Below are 17971 nucleotides of genomic sequence, written 5' to 3'. Positions count from 1 at the left end.
TACCAGTACTTCATGCACTTAACCTTACACTTTTTCAGTATTTTACAAGCATTGTTGAAAGAATCTGGGTTAAGAAGCTGACTTACATTCATTAACAGTAAGATTCGGAATGAATCACGTACTCTCCAGTGCCTATCTCCCAGTTACGGTAAGATCATGCCAGGCAATTTCTTAGAACCAACTATTGCTTTGCTGTGTTCCAAGAGCTCCAAAGCCATCTGGTGGATTGAGTAAATGCGATTGGGCTTTTGGAATCTTGCATAACTAGAACTACATGAAGGGAGTCTACTAATGGTTTAGGCTGGAACCCCGGGTTTAGTCCTAGTTTTCTCTAGATTTGTTCCAAGTGTTCCCCCAAGCACCCAGAAATAAAACTGCCTTAAGGATTTAGGAGTGAAAAGGTCTGAGCTACGGGTAGTGTATTAATAAGTCTTTTGTCTCCGGACTTCTGAGTACTGCTTCAAGTATCCACTGAGACTCCATGGTGCTAGGCCCACCACAGATAAGCGAACCAAAGTGCCCACTCTCTTTAATTTGAAATAAGATATTTGAAGACATCCTGTACTTAAACGTGCACTGCAATATGTAGCTGGTAGAATATCGCCATCTATGTTTTATCAGGGGAATCATCCTGGCTCATCCACAGCCTTCCGTTTCATACAGTCCAGGACCTTTATTGAAAATGGACTTTCTACTTCAGCATATCTTGCTTGCTTTCGTGATTGGTTTGTCTGTCTGTCTGTCTGTCTGTCTGTCTGATGGCAGATTAGTCTTGATCTTACCTGTGTATCCAAGAAAGTCTTAGAACTCCTGATCCTCCTGCCTCCTTCATCCACAGAGTGCTGAGATAGTAGGCATGCACCTCTGTGTGTGTGTGTGTGTGTGTGTGTGTGTGTGTATTTTCAAATTTGGAGTAGGCAAAGAGAGTATTAAGTTGATATGATTTCTTAGCATCCAAACTTCATTTTAATGATATTTGTATGTTCTTCTCACATAATGTTATATAGAATGTGTTTGATGTTTTGGCTTTTTTAAAAGAAAGATCAACTGAAAATGATAGTTATAAGTGCCTGACCCAGCATATAGCACCAGTCAGGCAGATTACCAAAGCTATGAAAGCTTGATATTGTCAAGGCCAGGGCACACTCCACAACCAACATTTGCTAGCGCTCCTCTAGACTAAGACCAATTCACAGTTGACTGCTGTTCAGTCAGTTCATCTATAAGCTACAAAAAGTCAGCTTTCTCCTTTTTGATGAGTTTGATTTTTATTTTGTTTTTGATTTAGGTAGTGTTGTCTTAAGAACATTTTCATTATGCACAGAGGGCTAAACATTACTCCTTTAGAAACTTTCTGCCCACGGTACATTAATTGGATGATATTCATGTCAGTGAAAATGTTTAGAAGCCGGCAGACAAGAAGAGGTGTGAATCTGTGTCCTGCCTGCTCTACTGCTGTATAAATGAACTTGAAATATACACTAGTGCTAGCTACCATCCTTTGAAGGCTTCTCAAGCCCCATGCTCAGTGTTGCTGAGTAACAGCACTGAAATGATGGTCAGGTTTTTTCAAAGCACTGCTTCTGATGGAAAACTGCTTAGTAATGACAGACACGCCCTCCAGTCCAGTGGCCATTTTGTCCTGTGGCTCTGGAGAAACAAGTGGGAATCGTAGAAACAAGTCTGCAGCAGAGAGAGTATGGGCAGGAGGCAGTGCATTTTTCAGCGAGGAAACTGGAGCTCTGAAAACTATGCTGCCTGTGAGTACTTAAGTTGGAATATATTTTATGCGTCCTTTTAATATTTTTAAATTCTGCCATTAGGTTTTGTCTCTGTTGATGTTAAAGATCAATTAAGTGCATTGATTTGGGGCTTTTGGAATAAGTAGTATTTTAGAAGGTGTGCTAAAATATGTAAGCTCCAACAAATATTTCCTATTGTTTTAAATTTTTAATCTAGCAGGATACTAGCCTATGATATTTTCCAGTGCTTTAAGAGGTGAAAGGCAGTTTGTAGTTCATTTTAGATTATACTTTACAGTCATTTATTGGGTTAAAGACAAGCAAATAGATACTGGTTTCTATAGGAAAAGAAACTTGTATTTTTCATTGTATAGTTTGTTGATTTGATTTGAGTTTTGACTCTTTAAAGTACTCATTTAATATTTTAGAAACTGATTACCTGATAGTGACAGTCTTGGTGTGATAGTGACAGTCTCCTCAGCACATTCCATGTATTCTGAAGTTAGCCTGAGAGAAGTGAGGAAGTCATATCACATGAAGGCATTTACCTTTTTCATTAACAGCCTCCCCCAAAAGAATATCCACTTTGTATGTGATGTCATAGTGAGACCTATGGCTTGTCTGCTTCTTAAGAAAGGTCCTCATCATGTTACCTCAGCTGCTGTCAAACCCTGGGCTTGAGTGATCCCCCACCTCAGCCTACTGACAGTGTGGGAACTACAGGCCTGTTCCACCATGCCCTGACTTTACATCTGTGTGATCAGTTATACTCAAAGATAAAAGTCTTTTTTTTAATGTTTTAAAGCAAGAAATTGTGATTTGCTGACAGTTGTCTATCTTTTTAATTGTTAGTGCCTTTTCCTTAAAACTTTCATTTTAAAATTAGCATCTTTTATAGGTACTGTTGACATGGTATAAACTTCTGAAAATATATGACTGACTGACTTTGTACCACATACAAGTTAATATACATTTGAAGAGAAAAATTAGTGATTTGCTGACTTCTGTAATGGGACTAGAAATCATTCTTGGGCCTCTGCAGCAGGATGAGCATAGACTTGTGTAGGTGGGAAGTCTGCATAACAGATCCCTTCCCAGATATTGCTATTGCAGCTGCAGGTTTCTGTGCCAGTGCTTTGGTCCTTACACCGCAGTAGTAGTCGCCAGTGTGGTGGCTTTCCTGTTCCTGTTGTGCTTAATATAGACTGGCAAGCCCTAATGACTAACATCTGACAGTAGTTAGCATTTTGCCAGATCCAACAATGTGGCTTAAATATAGTCCTGATACTTAAAATAAAGACATATGTAATATATTAAATCATTACTTTTAGTATGGAAAACAGCACAAGATGACTTTGTTCATTTGCTAAAGTAACACTTGATTGGACACTGATACCTTTTTTATCAGTAGGGCTTGTGTTGAGTTCATTGTTTTCAAGAATTACTTGAATGTATTATATAATATGAAATGTAATATTATACGTTAACTCAAATAATGTAGGAATATCAAGGCTCGACACCTCATATTAGAAGTGGTGGGCCAGTGGATAAATGTGTTTCTATTTCCTACCTAATTTAGTGTATAACATACCTGTTTGCCACACCCTTGCCAGTGATATATGTTGCCAGATTTCTTTTTTGTTGTTCAGATTTATTTGATTTTACACTTATGAACGTTTTCCCTTCGTGTATGTCTGTGCTCGTGTGTATATCTGATGCCCATAGAAATCAGAAGGTAGCGTGTAAACCACCCAGTAGGTACTTTCAAACCAAACCCAGGTCCTCTGCTAGAGCAGCAAGTGCCTTTGACCACTGAGCCATCTCTCCAGCCCCCTGTTGTCTATACCTGTGTCTGATATAGGTCTGCCACTGTATTTGCTTTCTAAAATATTGAATCTATGTATTCAGTAGGCTAACTCTCCCGATGGCTAGTATTTAAGGCTGTATAATTCACATTGGCTATCTGTCACTCAGGCACACATACCCCCCCACCTCCTCCCAAGCCCTTGGGCCTTCTAGTTAGGATCTCCCTCTGGAGCCTATTCTGACCCTAAAATCTAGAGCCTTCCCCTTATATGTCTCCTGAGTGCTGGTGGTGCATTCATGCACTACCCATTCCGTGTGGCTCAGGGTTACTCCTGACTTGCTGTTTTCTCCTCTAACTGTTGCTTTGCTGCTGTTTTATGTTTCTGTAAACATCACCATTGTTCAACGTGGAATTGTTGAAATTAGAAATGTAGGCACCACCATCTGAATGTTGTCTTAAAATCATTTCTGAGCATGAAAGTTTCAATATACTTTGGACTGCATTGTCAGAAGGTCTGAATTGCTGACTAGAGTTTAAATTTTCTTTTAAGAAATGACTTGATATTAGGACAGGATCACAGAATTTTCCTGACATGGCCTGCAATGCACACTTCTGCCACTTTGCACGACATATTTACACACAGAGACATATTTATGTGAAGCAGCACACTCAGCACTGATGATTGTAAAAATCAAGTATCAGTCAACACTGAACAACGCTGAAGATGCTGTACTGTCCTGCAGGACCAAAGAGCCATCATGATTTAGTTCTTTATGACAGGCAAGCACTTCTAACCCAATAACATACAAACTTGCTTAAAGTTGTTTACGGTAAAATTATATGTCTGCTAAAAAGTTATTTAAAATAAATTTACAATTTATTATCAGCAAAATATTTATTTACCTCTTTTCCATATCTGTCTACATAATATTGCATAAACTTGATCAGGAAAAAATGGAACACAGGTAGAAAAAGTTTTAATAAGCCCTGACCAATGGCACAATTATGGAGGACTGGTTCAATGAAGCCTTGATCCTTCCCATAGATAGCAAAGTCAACAGATGCTCAAGTCCCATTTACAAAATGAGATGGTGTTTGCATGTACCCTGTACATACCCTCCAATGTATGCCATACCTTCACTAGGCACTGATGCACATGATATAATGTAAATGTTGCATTCTTGTTTACAGAGTGATGACAAGAAAAGCAGATACCAGTTTGTCTTCTAAGTACCACCTATCCATGGTTGTTTAAGTCCACAGGAGTGAAGTCTATAGCTCAGTTGAACATCGGTGGTGTTTTTCATGTCAGTATAAAGGAAGTCACCCAGGGAGGAGCCATTTCTGAAGGAGGCAGGGTTGACTTAGACACCTGCCTTTCCAAGTTTCTACCTCTGGCCCAGTTAGCCAGATACTCCAACAGGTGTCTTCTAATAACCAGAATTCACTTAAATTATATGAAATTCAAGGAGAAATAATCTACTAGTCAGCTAGAATTCTTGCAAGTCTCAAGTTTCAAAGTTAAAAGTGAGGGCACAGCGACACAGTTCTGTAAAGAAACTCACCTTCTTGCTGCCCATGGTAGTGCACCCCTGGAATCCAAGCCCTCAGAAAACTGAAATAGGGTCACACTTCCAGTATGAGGCCTTCTCCATGGAGACATGCTGTTCCAGGAACACAGTTTGCTCACTGTTTCTGTCCTTGGCAGGCTCTTGGATATGGTGTGGCCTGAGATGCCTGGTGGGTGTCTGCAGTGCTGCAAAGCTACTGATGGAATCATCATTCTGGTGGGCCGAAGACCACCATCAGGCCCTCCAGGCTGTGATCCTCTTCAGTTGTCTCAACCTCCAACCCATTTGTAGTTTGTCTTTTAGTCTTTCCTTCCCCTGGGTACCTACACCACTTATTATTAGAATTGCCACCTCCTGCCATCTTTGACTAATTCTTCTCCAGTTCTAGACCTGGAATTTGTATCTTGTTCTGTTGTGTTTGAAGCACATTGTGAGAGATAGTTTAGGAAGGAAAGTATTTTATCCAGCCTGTTCATTTCTGAAGTGAACTTTGTTTTAAAATAACGGCATTGACACTTTTATGGAATGTTATCATGGACTATTAAAGACAAACGAACAACCCAAGACTGCATTAAAGGAGTGGTCCAGGCTTCACAGAGACATTGGATAGGACCTAATGTCTGAGTATGGGGCACACAGGTGGGGGACACCATGAAGTGCCCTAAAGATAAGACCTGGATGAGCCAAGTTCTTGAACCTTTTGTTCAACAAAAAAATTGGGGCTTTCTTGTCTGCTTTTATTTTTATTGCAGAAATATGCTTCAACCACCAGAAAAACCCTAGCACAACCCAAAACTCTCGGCTATTTTCCCACTTAGTGGAATTCTTTCTGGTACTGTGGATTGTGTTTCTGTCAGCTAGGATTTACAGGAACAGTGAACCACAAGGATTTCCTGAGGAGGAGCTCTCACATGCTGTGTCTGAGCTTTCTCATATTTCTTTTGGCAGCAGTGATTCACTTCAGGACTTCAGAATTATACTTTGAGTCCAGTGTTAATGCTTTCTTTTCAAAAAACAACTGAAACATTTGTAATTCTGTTTTGCTTAAACCAAAGAAAAGAGTTTTGCATGCCCTGCACACTTCCTTTCCAAGGTTACCATTAGTGTGTAATAATACTCACTATATGAAAAGTAGATCTTTGCATACATTTAATTGGTTCTGAGACCTACTGGCCCCTAAATAATAGTGGTTAGGACGGTTACAGTAGGGAGGGAACTCTACCTTGTCATAAGAAACAGTGCATTTTATATTGAGTGATCAAAGTTTCCTTAAATTTTATTTATTTCTATGTTATGTGCATTGGTGTTTTGCTTACATGTATATGTGTGAGAGGGAGTTGGATCTCCTGGTACCGGAGATAAAGACACTCGCAAGCTGCTGTGTGGTTGCTGGGAATAAAACCCTGGATCTCTGGAAGAGCAGCCAGCGCTCTTAAACACTGAGCCCCACTGCAGCCCAGTGAGGGAGTTTTGATGCTGACAATGCTCGCCCTTTCTGTGCGGCTCCTCAGTAAGCGTTCATGTTCTTACCTGTTCACTAAGGAACGTGCTCTTCATGTTCCACTAATGCTAACCCTTTCCAGGTTGGCGATCACTTGTCAGATTTTGTCATAACCCTTTGCCTTTCTATGAGTGCTAGAAAAGACTGCTAAACTGCTTCTTGGTTTTCAATGAACACATATCTATTTAAAGCTTTCTTTCCTTTATATACTTCATTTAGTAGACTTCAAAAGAGAAGAAAAAGCTACCAACAAAAGGAGTTGTAATAAATTGAAGGCAAAAACAGTTAAAGGTGGCCTCATTGGCTGGAGAGATGGCTGTGTGGCTCAGAAACGCCTCCTCTTCCAGAAAGCCAGCTTTAACTCCTAGCACAACTCTGGAACTCTCCTCTTCTGCAGGATCCAGCACCACCTTCTGGCCTTTCATGGGCACCGGATGCATGTGGTGCACAAACGTACGTGCAGACAAAACATAAGATAAAAAGAAATCAACCTTCTAAAAACCAGATTCCACAACTCTTCTACTACTGCAATTGCAGTAAGGAGGTTATCAAATGTGTCAGTCTACTCTCACCTATTTTTTTCAATTGAAATTTTTTATTTAAATACATTTCTTACATTATTACTGCCAATGAGTTTATTGCTATTTTTAAGTAAAACAAATATTTTAATTTTTCACTTCTAATTTCTAATGTGATAAATGTCAAAAAAAACAGCTATGTAACAGAAGATGGTCTTTGGGTTCTTCAGTTTTTAAAACTATAAAGGTTCTTTTATTTGTGGAGTGAATAAATTGTTTATTTTGGGGCTTTGTTTTGTTTTGTTTTGTTTGGAAATGGGGTCTCATATATCCCAGGTTAGCATCAAACTTGCTTTGTTACAAGGGCTAGCTTAGAACTCATGTTCCTCCAGCCTCTGCCTCTCAAGTGCTAGGCTTACAGGCTTGCCCCCTTAGTGTTTAGCTTCATGGGATCTTGATTTTTTTTTCTTTTTAAATAAAATACTTTTGATTCTTTGACAATGTCACATGTAAACAATGTATGCTGGTCATAAACATCACAACTCACCCTTTCCTCTCCCCAGATCCCCCAAGCCCCTTTATGCCGTTTTGTTGTTGTTGTTAGTAACCCACTGGGTCCATCTAGTGCTTCCTCTCCTCGTTGGCCCACCTCATTGACTTGAGCCCGAGTAGGTAACTGCGGCTGCGAGGAGTTTGTGGTTACAGTGCTGTGCTGTGGGGATCTTGATTTTGAGATCCATCGATGAGAATGTTCTTTCTTGAGAGCCATCAACTAATATCTAGATTACTTAGCAGTTTAAAAGAAAAAGAAAAGAGCATGTTATCCCCAAACACTTTTGAAGAATTAATGTAGGGCTGGAGAGACGGCTGCGCGGTGGAGAGGACTTACTTCTCTTGCAGAGGGCCTGGGTTTGGTTCCCAGCACCCATGTGTGGCTTGCAGTCATCTGTAACCTCCTCCAGGACATCCAATGCCCTTTCTGGTGACTTTGAGTCTCTGCACTTAGGTGATCATATAAACTCAAGCACACACACATTCACATAAATTTAAAAATGCATCTTTTCAAAAAAAGTAATGTAAAATAATAATTTCACTAAAAATGTCCTCTGTGTTCTTAAACTGTGCTACAAGGTCTATCTGGGCCAATTCATCTTGGCTAACATTCAGTTACACCCAGAAATGTGTTTTTTCAATTGTGTGTTATTATTTAAACTTTAAATTTTCTTTGGGCTCAGAAGTTATTGAAGCATAAAAGTAAAAATAAAGCTGCAATCTAGAATGTTATGATAAATATAAAGAGTAGAGCCTTGGTGTTTGTGCAGGATCTGGGTTCATATGGGAAGTAGTATGATTTGCACTGCCAATCACAAGTAGAAATCCACAAAAATGAAATATATAATAGGAAACTCTAAGAATTACATCTATAGCAGTGTCCCTATCTCCCACCCTCCAAGCTTCTTCTCAGAAAAGTACCTGGTCTCAGCGGAGGCTATAATTGGAAGAGGAGGCCGTAAATTAAGGTCATTGGGTCAGATTCTTTCCATCTCAATGTTTGTAAGGGCTTCTGTACAAAGAATGGTTTTCCTTTTTTAAATTATCAGAGAAAATATCAAAATGGTTCTATTCTGCAACATGAAAATGGCAGGCATTCCATATCCTTGTGTATAATATTTTATTGGGTCATAACCACACTCGTGGGTTCTGTTCAGAGACCATATGGCCTGCAGCTCTAGAGGATATCACTTTGATCTGTCTCATTTATTATTCTTGCCCCTGGGAGCTCTTGGGAAAAAGGGGGCTATGAAAGCAAGTTTGGGTTTTGTTTTTTAGTTTTTTTTTTTTAATTGTATAAACTTTCAAAAGGTCGAGCCAAACAAATGAGTTAGTGTTCTTGTGGCACCCTCAAGTCAGAGCAGGGTAGGGCACGTAGTTCAGCTTGAAAAGCACTCTTTCAATAAATGCTATAGGCCATCTTAAAAGAAACCATTTGGAAGTCGGGGCTGTAGCTTAGTTGATAAAGTGCTTGCCTAACACCCAACACACAAACTAACAGAAACAGGGGTCAAGGTCATTCTTGCCTCCATAGCAAGTTCAGGCCAGACTGTGCTACAGGAGACCCCGCCTTAAAAAAAAGCCCCCCAGCTAGTATTAAAAAGCCCCTGTATCAAAGAAAATCAACCATATGTACTGTCGGAGACTAAAACATTGAAAAAAGAAATAAGAAACATTTTTCTTTATACTGTTTAAGATATTTTTCTTAAAAATGAAATGGTCAGGCCTTTGTCTCGTGTTCCCAGTCTCATACACTGGGCTCCATCACATTCAGAGCTCAAGGGTAGAATCCAAAGGAAACTGAGTGTAAGTTGGGCATCTCTCCTGTTTGCACAACATCCCATACAGTCCTGCAACTGTCTGTTTTCTCTGGATAAAGCTGTGAGTAAGCTGCTTCAGTGTCTTCTTCATTTAGACCAGTGGTTCTCAACCTTCCTAATGCTGCAGCCCTTTAATGCAGTTCCTCATGTTGTGGTGACCCCAACCGTAAAATTACTTTCATTGCTTCTTCATAGTTATAATTTTTCTTCTGTTTTGAATTGTAGTGTAAATATTTGTGTTTCCCTATGGTCTTAGGTAACCCCTGTAAAAGGTCATTCAACCCCCAAAAGTGCTCATGCCCTAAAGGCTGAGACTGGCTGATTTGGACAGCTAAAGGAGTGTTTCTCAATGTTCACTTACTGTAATATTTCAGAGTGTTGGCTTTGTAGTCAAATTCTTTATTCAGTCCCATCCCTCTGGCTGAGCGAATCTGTTGTATCATCAGGTAATGGTATAGTGAGAGTGCCCTCATAGAACTTTCAGTGAGGTGGTACAAGTCAGATACGTAAGGTTTAGCCTGTTTCTCCCGTCCTAGCTTGGATTGGCAGCTCTGTTGCTGGTTTTGTAGCTGTGTCTCTAACACTGACTGACAGATTTTTATATTCTTGTTTGTTTTTGAGATTTGGGTATCTCATTGAATGGAATTAAGGTTTTAAAAGGATTTATTTATTTTGGTGTACAGATGTTTTATATGAATGTCTGTTTATCATGTGGATACTTGGTGCTTGTGGAGATGAGAAGAGGGTGTCAGATCCCCAAGAATTGGAGTTAGTTATGAACTGCCATGGTGGGTGCTGGGAACTAAACCTTGGTCCTCTACAAGAACACAAGTGCACTTAACTGCTGAGCCATCTCTGTACAGCCCTCAATGTTTGCTCATTTATTTATTTTTAAATATGTTTATTTTCTGTATCTGAATGTTTTCCATGCATTTGAGAATGTGCTTATTGGATTTCTTTACACTGGAGTTACACATGGTTGTTAGTCAGAATTTGGGGTTCTAGAAAGAAAAATCAGGTCCTCTGTAAGAGCAGTAAGTACTCCTAACCACTGAGGCATCTCTGTAGCCCCTTGAGGTTTCTTTTTAAACATGTTATCCAATTTTTACTTTAGAAAAGGTAGAAAGAAGTTTAGAATTAATGTTTGCTACTGATCCAATGATCCCAGGTAAGTTTCTCAATAGATTTTCATTTAATGGTAACAGTATGTTTCTGTTTAGTGAAATTGGGGTGACAAACTTTTCTGGGGAGAAGCCACACACTTGTCTACTCCCCCCAGACAGGGAACCCACGACAGACCAAACTACAGATACCACTAAAATCCAACTTGGATTTGGGGAAGCAGTGAGTTTTACTGTTGTTACAGGAGTACAGGTGAGAGGTCACTTACAGGAACAGGACTCAGAAACAGCTGCACTACCAAGGCCCTCCCTCAGGACAGCTCACAAAGCTGGGAACCTGGAGCACACTGCACAGCCTGCAGGTAGCTCAACAGGTTGGAGAGTGTCCTTTCCAGGTGCCTCAGGCGGTTTAAACTTCTGGACACCACAGCTGGTTTCTGCTTCTCCCACAAGTCTGATCTCAAGGTGTTCTTTGCAGCTTAACTTGTCTGAGAATCTTCCCTGTAGCTCAGCTTTATTTGTCTGAGAGGTAGTCAGTCTTAGGTTTAATTTCATTCTCTGGTAGGAAGAGCCCTAGCAAATGTGGTCAGTTTCAGGGACTTCCTGAAGACATTTTGACTTGTTTACTGCCCAGCTTAAAGAACTTCCCTGCAGGGCAGAATGTTTCAGTCTTGAGGAAACTGATACACAACACTTGGGGCCAGGGACAGGGTGTGTTCCTTAACCTATGCCCTTTTCGTATAACTTCAAAAAGGTATGTGACTATAACTCTTCTAAATGCTTCCTGGGTTTTTTTGTTTGTTTGTTTTTGTTTTTGAGACATAGTCTCACTATGCAGACAAGGCTGGTTTAAAATTCAAGAGATTCTGCCTCTGCTTCTGCCCATCTGCATCCCAAACATGAAATTAAAGGTGTGTAGGGATCTCCCTGCACTAAATATAAGTATCCTGTTTTTACTTGAGACAACTGAAGTACCCATGGTTTGTAAATTGACACAGATTACTTACTTAGTAACAGTCAAGAGTTGGAATTTGAACCTAAACTTTGCTTCTAGAGTTACCTTATTTTAATTTTTTTATTTGTTGAGAGACAGATCTTAATTTAATTTAATTTTTTTATTTGTTGTGAAACAGGATTTATTTTATTTTATTTTTTATTTGTTGTGACACAGGATCTTAACAAGTGGCCCGGACTGGCCTTCAGCCTCCTTAATTCTGAGAATGTGGGGGTGTGTGTCACTCCCATCTTTAAAGATGCTTGTGTTTTTAAACCACTGTAATCCCATGCTTTTAAAAACCGTTCTCTCTTGTATCTGGCACTTCCTAATATGTGATGGCTTTTCCTAAAGGAACTTGAGTATTGCTTGCAGTGTCAAGCATGGTGGGTAATGTGCATATTAGTGCTAAATAAAGTAAGGTGTGTTGTCTACAGCATTATACATAATATCATAATGGGTATGTTTAGGCTTTCTTAGCTTTAAATAATAAATTTCACTGTAGGTCCTCTTAGCAGTTAACAATATCCAGCACTGCCTATTTTAGAATGGTTTGCTTAAAGACAACAAAAATTTGGATTAAGAAATTGCTTGAGATATCTATTTATAATTCTGAGTTCATTTTTCTTGCTGGTGCTCACTCAAAAAAAAATGTGTGTCTGTTTAGAGTTTTTCCTTTTTGGGTCTTTGTATTGCATGTTGGTTGATTTATTAGTGTTCGATGGTATTTTACTAGAGCGGATCATTCCAGTTCTCATAGGAGAGGCCGTAAAACATGTGATATAGCTGTACTCAGGTGTGATTTTTTTTTATTTGATCCCAAAACTTGTGAAATATTAATGATCTTGAAATTTGCTTCCATTCCTTTCTTTCAGAATTCTCCACTTTACCAGTACCTACAGGATTTGGGACACACAGATTTTGAAATATGTTCTTCTTTGTCACCAAAAACAGAAACATGCTTGACAACAGAGGAACCTCAGACGCCTCCCACCAGAGTCCTACAGAAAGTAAGAAGCATGCTCACCTTTCGTGGCTTAATCTGTTCTTTACCCTAATGATCACTGAAAAAAGAAGGACTTCAGTGGTACAGTGCTTGCCTAGGGTGCGCAAGGCCCTGAGTTCAGTTCTCCCTCACGTGAGATTTTTTTTATTTCACTGATTGTATATATACCTGTGAGAAGAACGCCAGTCCCTACCGCTCATCAGGAATTTTTTTGTGGGTAATTTATGTGAAGTGAAATTAAAATAATTTGAGAAATAAGATATGTATTTAACTATTGAAACAATCTGGAGGACTAAAGGAATATACTAAAACCTTAATTAGAACTTTGCCAGCAGAAGTTCTCTATGAAGTGCTGTGTTCATTTAATCCTTTCACTGTGAGTTCTGGGAACTGAACTCAGGCGCTCCTTCTTGGTGGCAAGACGCTTTGCTGACTGAGTCATCCTGCCATCTTGGGGGTTCATTGTTGTTTAGGTGCTGTGGTTTAGATGTGTTCCTTCTTTATACCATGCAGACATTCATTTTACCACTGGATTGTACACACACACACACACACACACACACACACACACACCCCTAGAGAGGCTTTTTTTGGGGGGAGGGGGCATGTCTTAGTTAGGATTACCATTGCTCAGAAGAGACACCATTACCAAGGTAACTCTTATAAAGAGAAATATTTAATTGGGGCTGCCTTACAGGTTCAGAGGTTCAGTCCATTATCCTCCTGGCAGATAACAATGGCAGTGGGCAGGCAGGCACGGTGCTGGAGGAAGGCAGCCAGGAGGGGACTGTCTCTGCACTGGGTAGAGCTTGAGCACTAGGAGCCCTCAAAGCCTGCCTACACAGTGGCACACTTCCTCCAACAAGGGCACACCTCTTCCAACAAGTACACACCTCCTAACAGTGCTACTTTCCCATGGGGCAAGCATATTCAAACCACCTCAGGAAGGTCATTGTAACTTATGTATAAAAATTTATCATACTTAAGTGCCATTGTGTGACAGTGTGCCAAGATGTTGCTGCTGATATGTAAACCCTAGTCCCTAGCCACTCTCCCAAGTACCCTCAAGCCAGCAGAACATGAGAAAAATCCCAGAAATACAGAAGACACGAGCCACAAGACTTGACCATAGGATCCTGGCTTAAATGGAAGCATCTATTTTAATGACCTGAATGCAAGGGCACATCTGCCTTGACTCAACTCATTTGACCTATGCAAGATCAGCAAATGTCAATTCCAACTTCTAGCCCACACTCAAGAGCCCCCTCTTACAAGTTGTTTGGAATGGAATATAATGTTTTCGGAGCAGGTTGGGAGAGACGACTCACAGGTGATAATTGGACTGAACATTTAATATCTTGTGTTAAGTTTGTCAGGGATGAAACCATCCTTACATGAAGAACTCTGTTAATCACCAAAGTAAATGAACACACTTAGGGAGTCAGCACATCTTCTAAGCTTCTCTAAGTCTCTTCCTGAGTCACAGTTGCCCTAGCTTAAAGCTCCTTAATCTTTATCTACGCATGACCTCTTTTTTGTTTAAGAAATTTTTATGCAACCCTAGGTATCTAGGTATATAAAACAGGTATATAAATCAAATGTTTTCTGATAATAAATCATAACAAAATTTATTTTAAAGTAAGTATTTATATGCATATGGTTTTACTGTGTATTAAAATCAAAAACTATGGGGCATAGTGTCACACACCTTTAATCCTAGCACTTAGGAGGTAGAGGCAGGTGGGTGTCTGAGGCCAGTCCAGTCTACATAGGGTATTTCAGGCTAGCCAGGGCTATATAAAAGAAAGACCATGTCTCAAAAAAGATAAAGAGAGAGAAACAAAGAGAAAGACAAAAGCCAGTTCATGTGCTCAGAAGATTGTTTGCTAGTCTATTTTTACATGAAGAGGCAAATCTTAGCTGAATATTTGATCCTGTAAGATGTAGAACATGGTCAACTTTTTTCAGAATTTGTTGATATTTTGATTCTATGATTGTCAATGCTAAGAATGCCTTTTTGCAAAAAAAAAATAATAAAATAAAAACCACAAAATGGCAGGCATGTGATTGGGGCCATTTCTGAAAGTTTAGAAGTCCTGACCTGATTCCAAACAAAAATCATTCAAAAAACAACTGTAAGAGATATTTAAATAGTTAAATATTTGTTTTCTGTAGTTATCCTCATTCTTGAGCTTGCAATATCAAAAAGGATAACTTTGGATTGCACGGTCAGAATGAGTGGCCAGTAACTTTGGAACTATCACAGAATGAGTTTTCATTTCACTGCTGCGGTCTGTCCGTCTGCTTCTCTATGAAGTTCTTTAAAGCAGTAGTGATGTTCATTTGTCCTAATTGGTTTGTCAGTAAAATCTTTGACATGACAGCTCTTATGAAAGGATTAAAATATCTTTCTGCTTAAGCATTTTGTAACCAAACGAGATTAATACTGAGAATGCAGATCATACTTTAATTTCATTCTGAAATAAATATAATTATCACTTTGGCACAGATAGCCTTTAATATTTCCATGATAAATGGGCTGTTTCATAGAGACATTTTTTATTATCGGATTTGCAGCTCTCATTTCAATCTATTGAATTAAACTCTTATTTAAGGACCCAGGAATGCAGTTGCAAGTACAATTGTAGGGCACACTATTTTACAGGAGAGGTGGGGATAAAGGAGGGACTATAACACACTGAACCATAACCTACATGGGGTTTTTTCTCTTTTTCTGGTAAAAAGTCCAATTACCAGGGGTAAGTTGTGTGGTTTTTCTGCCGTTTGAGCGTGTGTAAATAATAATCCTGTACAATGTCATTCATGATCCTTAGCAAGGCATCCTGTTGAAACTGACAGAAACCATCAAGAGTTGGACTCTTTCCTCTCAGTACAGTAAGAAAGATGACTTACTCCACAAGCTGGTGAGTGTTGCTTCTCTTTGCTTCATTTTGTTCCCCTCCATGTCCTGTGTAATCATGAGAGAACTGAGGGACCAGAATCTGTTTTGTTGCTGATTTTGGTATGCTTGGTCTTTGTTAGAAATTCTACAACAACAGGGGAGCTTTAAACAGGGCTGGCCGTATTGCTCATATTTCTTATAAAAGGTGGCCAGTGTTCTGGTACTTTGCGCCGCCTTGTTTGTTAGACTGCCAATGTACCATCTTCTCCTAAGATTCCTTTTAGGAAGGAAGGAAATAAATACAGTGGCCAGTGCAATCAGCTCAGTCCCAAGGGACTGATAAATAGCGCTTTCCCAGAGTCGGTATTGATGGCTTTTCTGGTTCCTGTAAAACTCACCTCCCTCCCTCCCTCTTTCTGTCTCTGCTGTAATGTGTCTGCTGCTTAGCCAAACCCCTAAAGAGGCAGTTAGCCTGATAGCCTACCAAGGTAAAATCCATCCAGTATACGGAAAGCATTCAGCTTGTGAGGTCTGATTAACTTACAGGTGAGCAGGTGTTAGCATTCTCTGCTGGCCCTAAGAAGTTTGGTTCTTTTTAAATTAGCTTCTGGAAAGCAGTCATTTACAAGGCCTTCACATTTTGATTAGATACACCAAACCATATCACAAGATTTGATCTATTTACCACTGAGAGAAAACTAAGGCTTAAATGGCTTTGCCTGATAACTTATTAAGTGAATTGTCCAAGAATGTTCATTCAGGAAGGGAATGATAGAGGGAGGACTTGAACCCAGATCTCCTGAATCCACAGTGTGTTCACTTTCCAATAAAGCACATTGCTTCTCTAGTTTGAATACTGATGCCTTTCTTAAAAACTAATATTGCTCTGTTACCATCACATCAGCTTAGCATCCCTTCAGCACAGCGTCTGCCCAGTTTAACGCTAACCAGCTCTGCCTGTTTAGTTTTATCCACGAATCCAGTCTTTCAACTCTTGGGGTTGTATTTATGCTGTTATTCTGTTATGGAGTTCTTTCCTACTTCCTCTCAGCCTCTGTCAGTCTTTTCAGTGAGCAAACCTAACTTTTCTGAACACTTCATCCTATTGGGTCTTACGTGCTTGACCAGCCTAGTGACAATTACCAAATAGGTAATTTTCTGGTTCCTGTAAAACTCCCTCCCCCCTCCTCTCTGTGTCTTTCTGTCTCTACTATAATGTGTCTGCTGCTTAGCCAAACCCCAAATTACCTATTTGGTAATTGTTACTAGGTAAGTTTGGTAAGTTTTATGTTATGTTGCATAAACATAGCATGTTGGGGGTTGTTTTTTGGGGGGAGGGTGGTTTGGAAGGGTTTTCTTGTTGGTTTTTTTTTTTTTTTTTTTTTTTGGTTTGGTTTGGTTTTGTCTCTTGAATCATTTCATCTGTGGTAACACATAATATTTTGTTTAGAAACTTGTCTTCATGCTTAAGTTATAGAGCCAAGATCCAGGCCTTGGTGCTTAGGTCTTGGCTCTCAGTCCTTTTGAAACAATCTAGTTTACCCAGGATCCCACCAGCCATGCAGAGCTCCCATCTATACCACTGACAGTGGGAGGTGCTAAGTGATAGTTAGTTAAAAATGGTTCTGGTATGCTGGAAAACAGACGGCTGCCTATAAATACCATTAATATACTATGTATTTAAAAACTACAAGAAAGAATTTTAGATAATTTCACTATATAGAAATGATAAATGTTTGAGAAGATAAATTTGTTTAACCTGATGTAATCGTCCCACAGTATATATGTACCAAAACTTACATGGTACCCCATTAATATAATTTTATGTTGTTTTGTTTTACTTTTGGTTTTTCTTTTGTTTTTGTCTTACTTTGTAGCCTAGGATAACTCAGTAAATAGCCTACCCTTTTCTGAGATATGTGGCTATCGTCCTCTTCCAACTGCCCAGTTGTTGAGATTTCAAGCATAAGTCAGCATGCCCTGGTTAATTTTGTGTTCTTGTGTATTACTTAAACAAACGAGGGGCATACAGATGGCCTGTGGGGTGAAGGCACTTGCTGTGGTGCCCGATGAACTGAAGTTGAAGCTAGAATCCACAAAATGGAAGGAAATGGTGACTTCCTATAGGTTGTTCTCTGATCTCCATGTATACCCACATACACTCTTTAAATATAACATTAATACATTTAATTTAAATGTATAAATAAACAAAATGAACCCACCAAGACTGAAGCTTTGAAACGAGAGTTCTGAAGTTACTCAGTCTCCCTCAGAGCACTCCCAGGCTAGTGTGAGAGCTGGCCTACTGTCCAAATGCCGCTGCCTCATCCCTCGCCCCCCGCCATTCTGGACGGCAGAGTCCGCTCTAGCGGATTAGAAAGACTTCATCCTTCCAGCCATTCTGCTCAGTTCTGTTCATGCTTAAGGCTAGCTCAGC

The 17971-nt window shown here is 39.6% G+C and overlaps 1 protein-coding gene across 8 annotated transcripts in view; it reads left to right on the top strand.

The window, feature by feature from the left end:
* Vezt (vezatin, adherens junctions transmembrane protein) overlaps positions 1-17971 on the top strand; it is an 85222-nt gene that overhangs the window by 13561 nt on the left and 53690 nt on the right. For 5 of the 8 annotated variants that reach the window (XR_005486572.2, NM_001006984.1, XM_039078694.2 and 2 more), the window contains exons 2-3: positions 12502-12636; positions 15467-15556. Coding sequence is in view for 5 of the 8 variants with exons in the window: in NM_001006984.1 (NP_001006985.1) it covers positions 12502-12636; positions 15467-15556 (225 nt within the window). In the remaining 3 variants the exon portion in view is untranslated. Of the gene's footprint in view, positions 1-12501; positions 12637-15466; positions 15557-17971 lie in introns of those variants that run through there. The other 3 variants (XM_039078697.2, XM_063263202.1, XM_063263203.1) reach the window with 2 other exon arrangements.

The sequence above is a fragment of the Rattus norvegicus genome, chromosome 7 (assembly GCF_036323735.1).
Source record: "Rattus norvegicus strain BN/NHsdMcwi chromosome 7, GRCr8, whole genome shotgun sequence".
NCBI classification, from domain to species: Eukaryota; Metazoa; Chordata; class Mammalia; order Rodentia; family Muridae; genus Rattus; species Rattus norvegicus.
The sequence above is the reverse complement of the archived record's forward strand: the minus strand, read 5'-3'. Positions and strand labels throughout refer to the sequence as shown.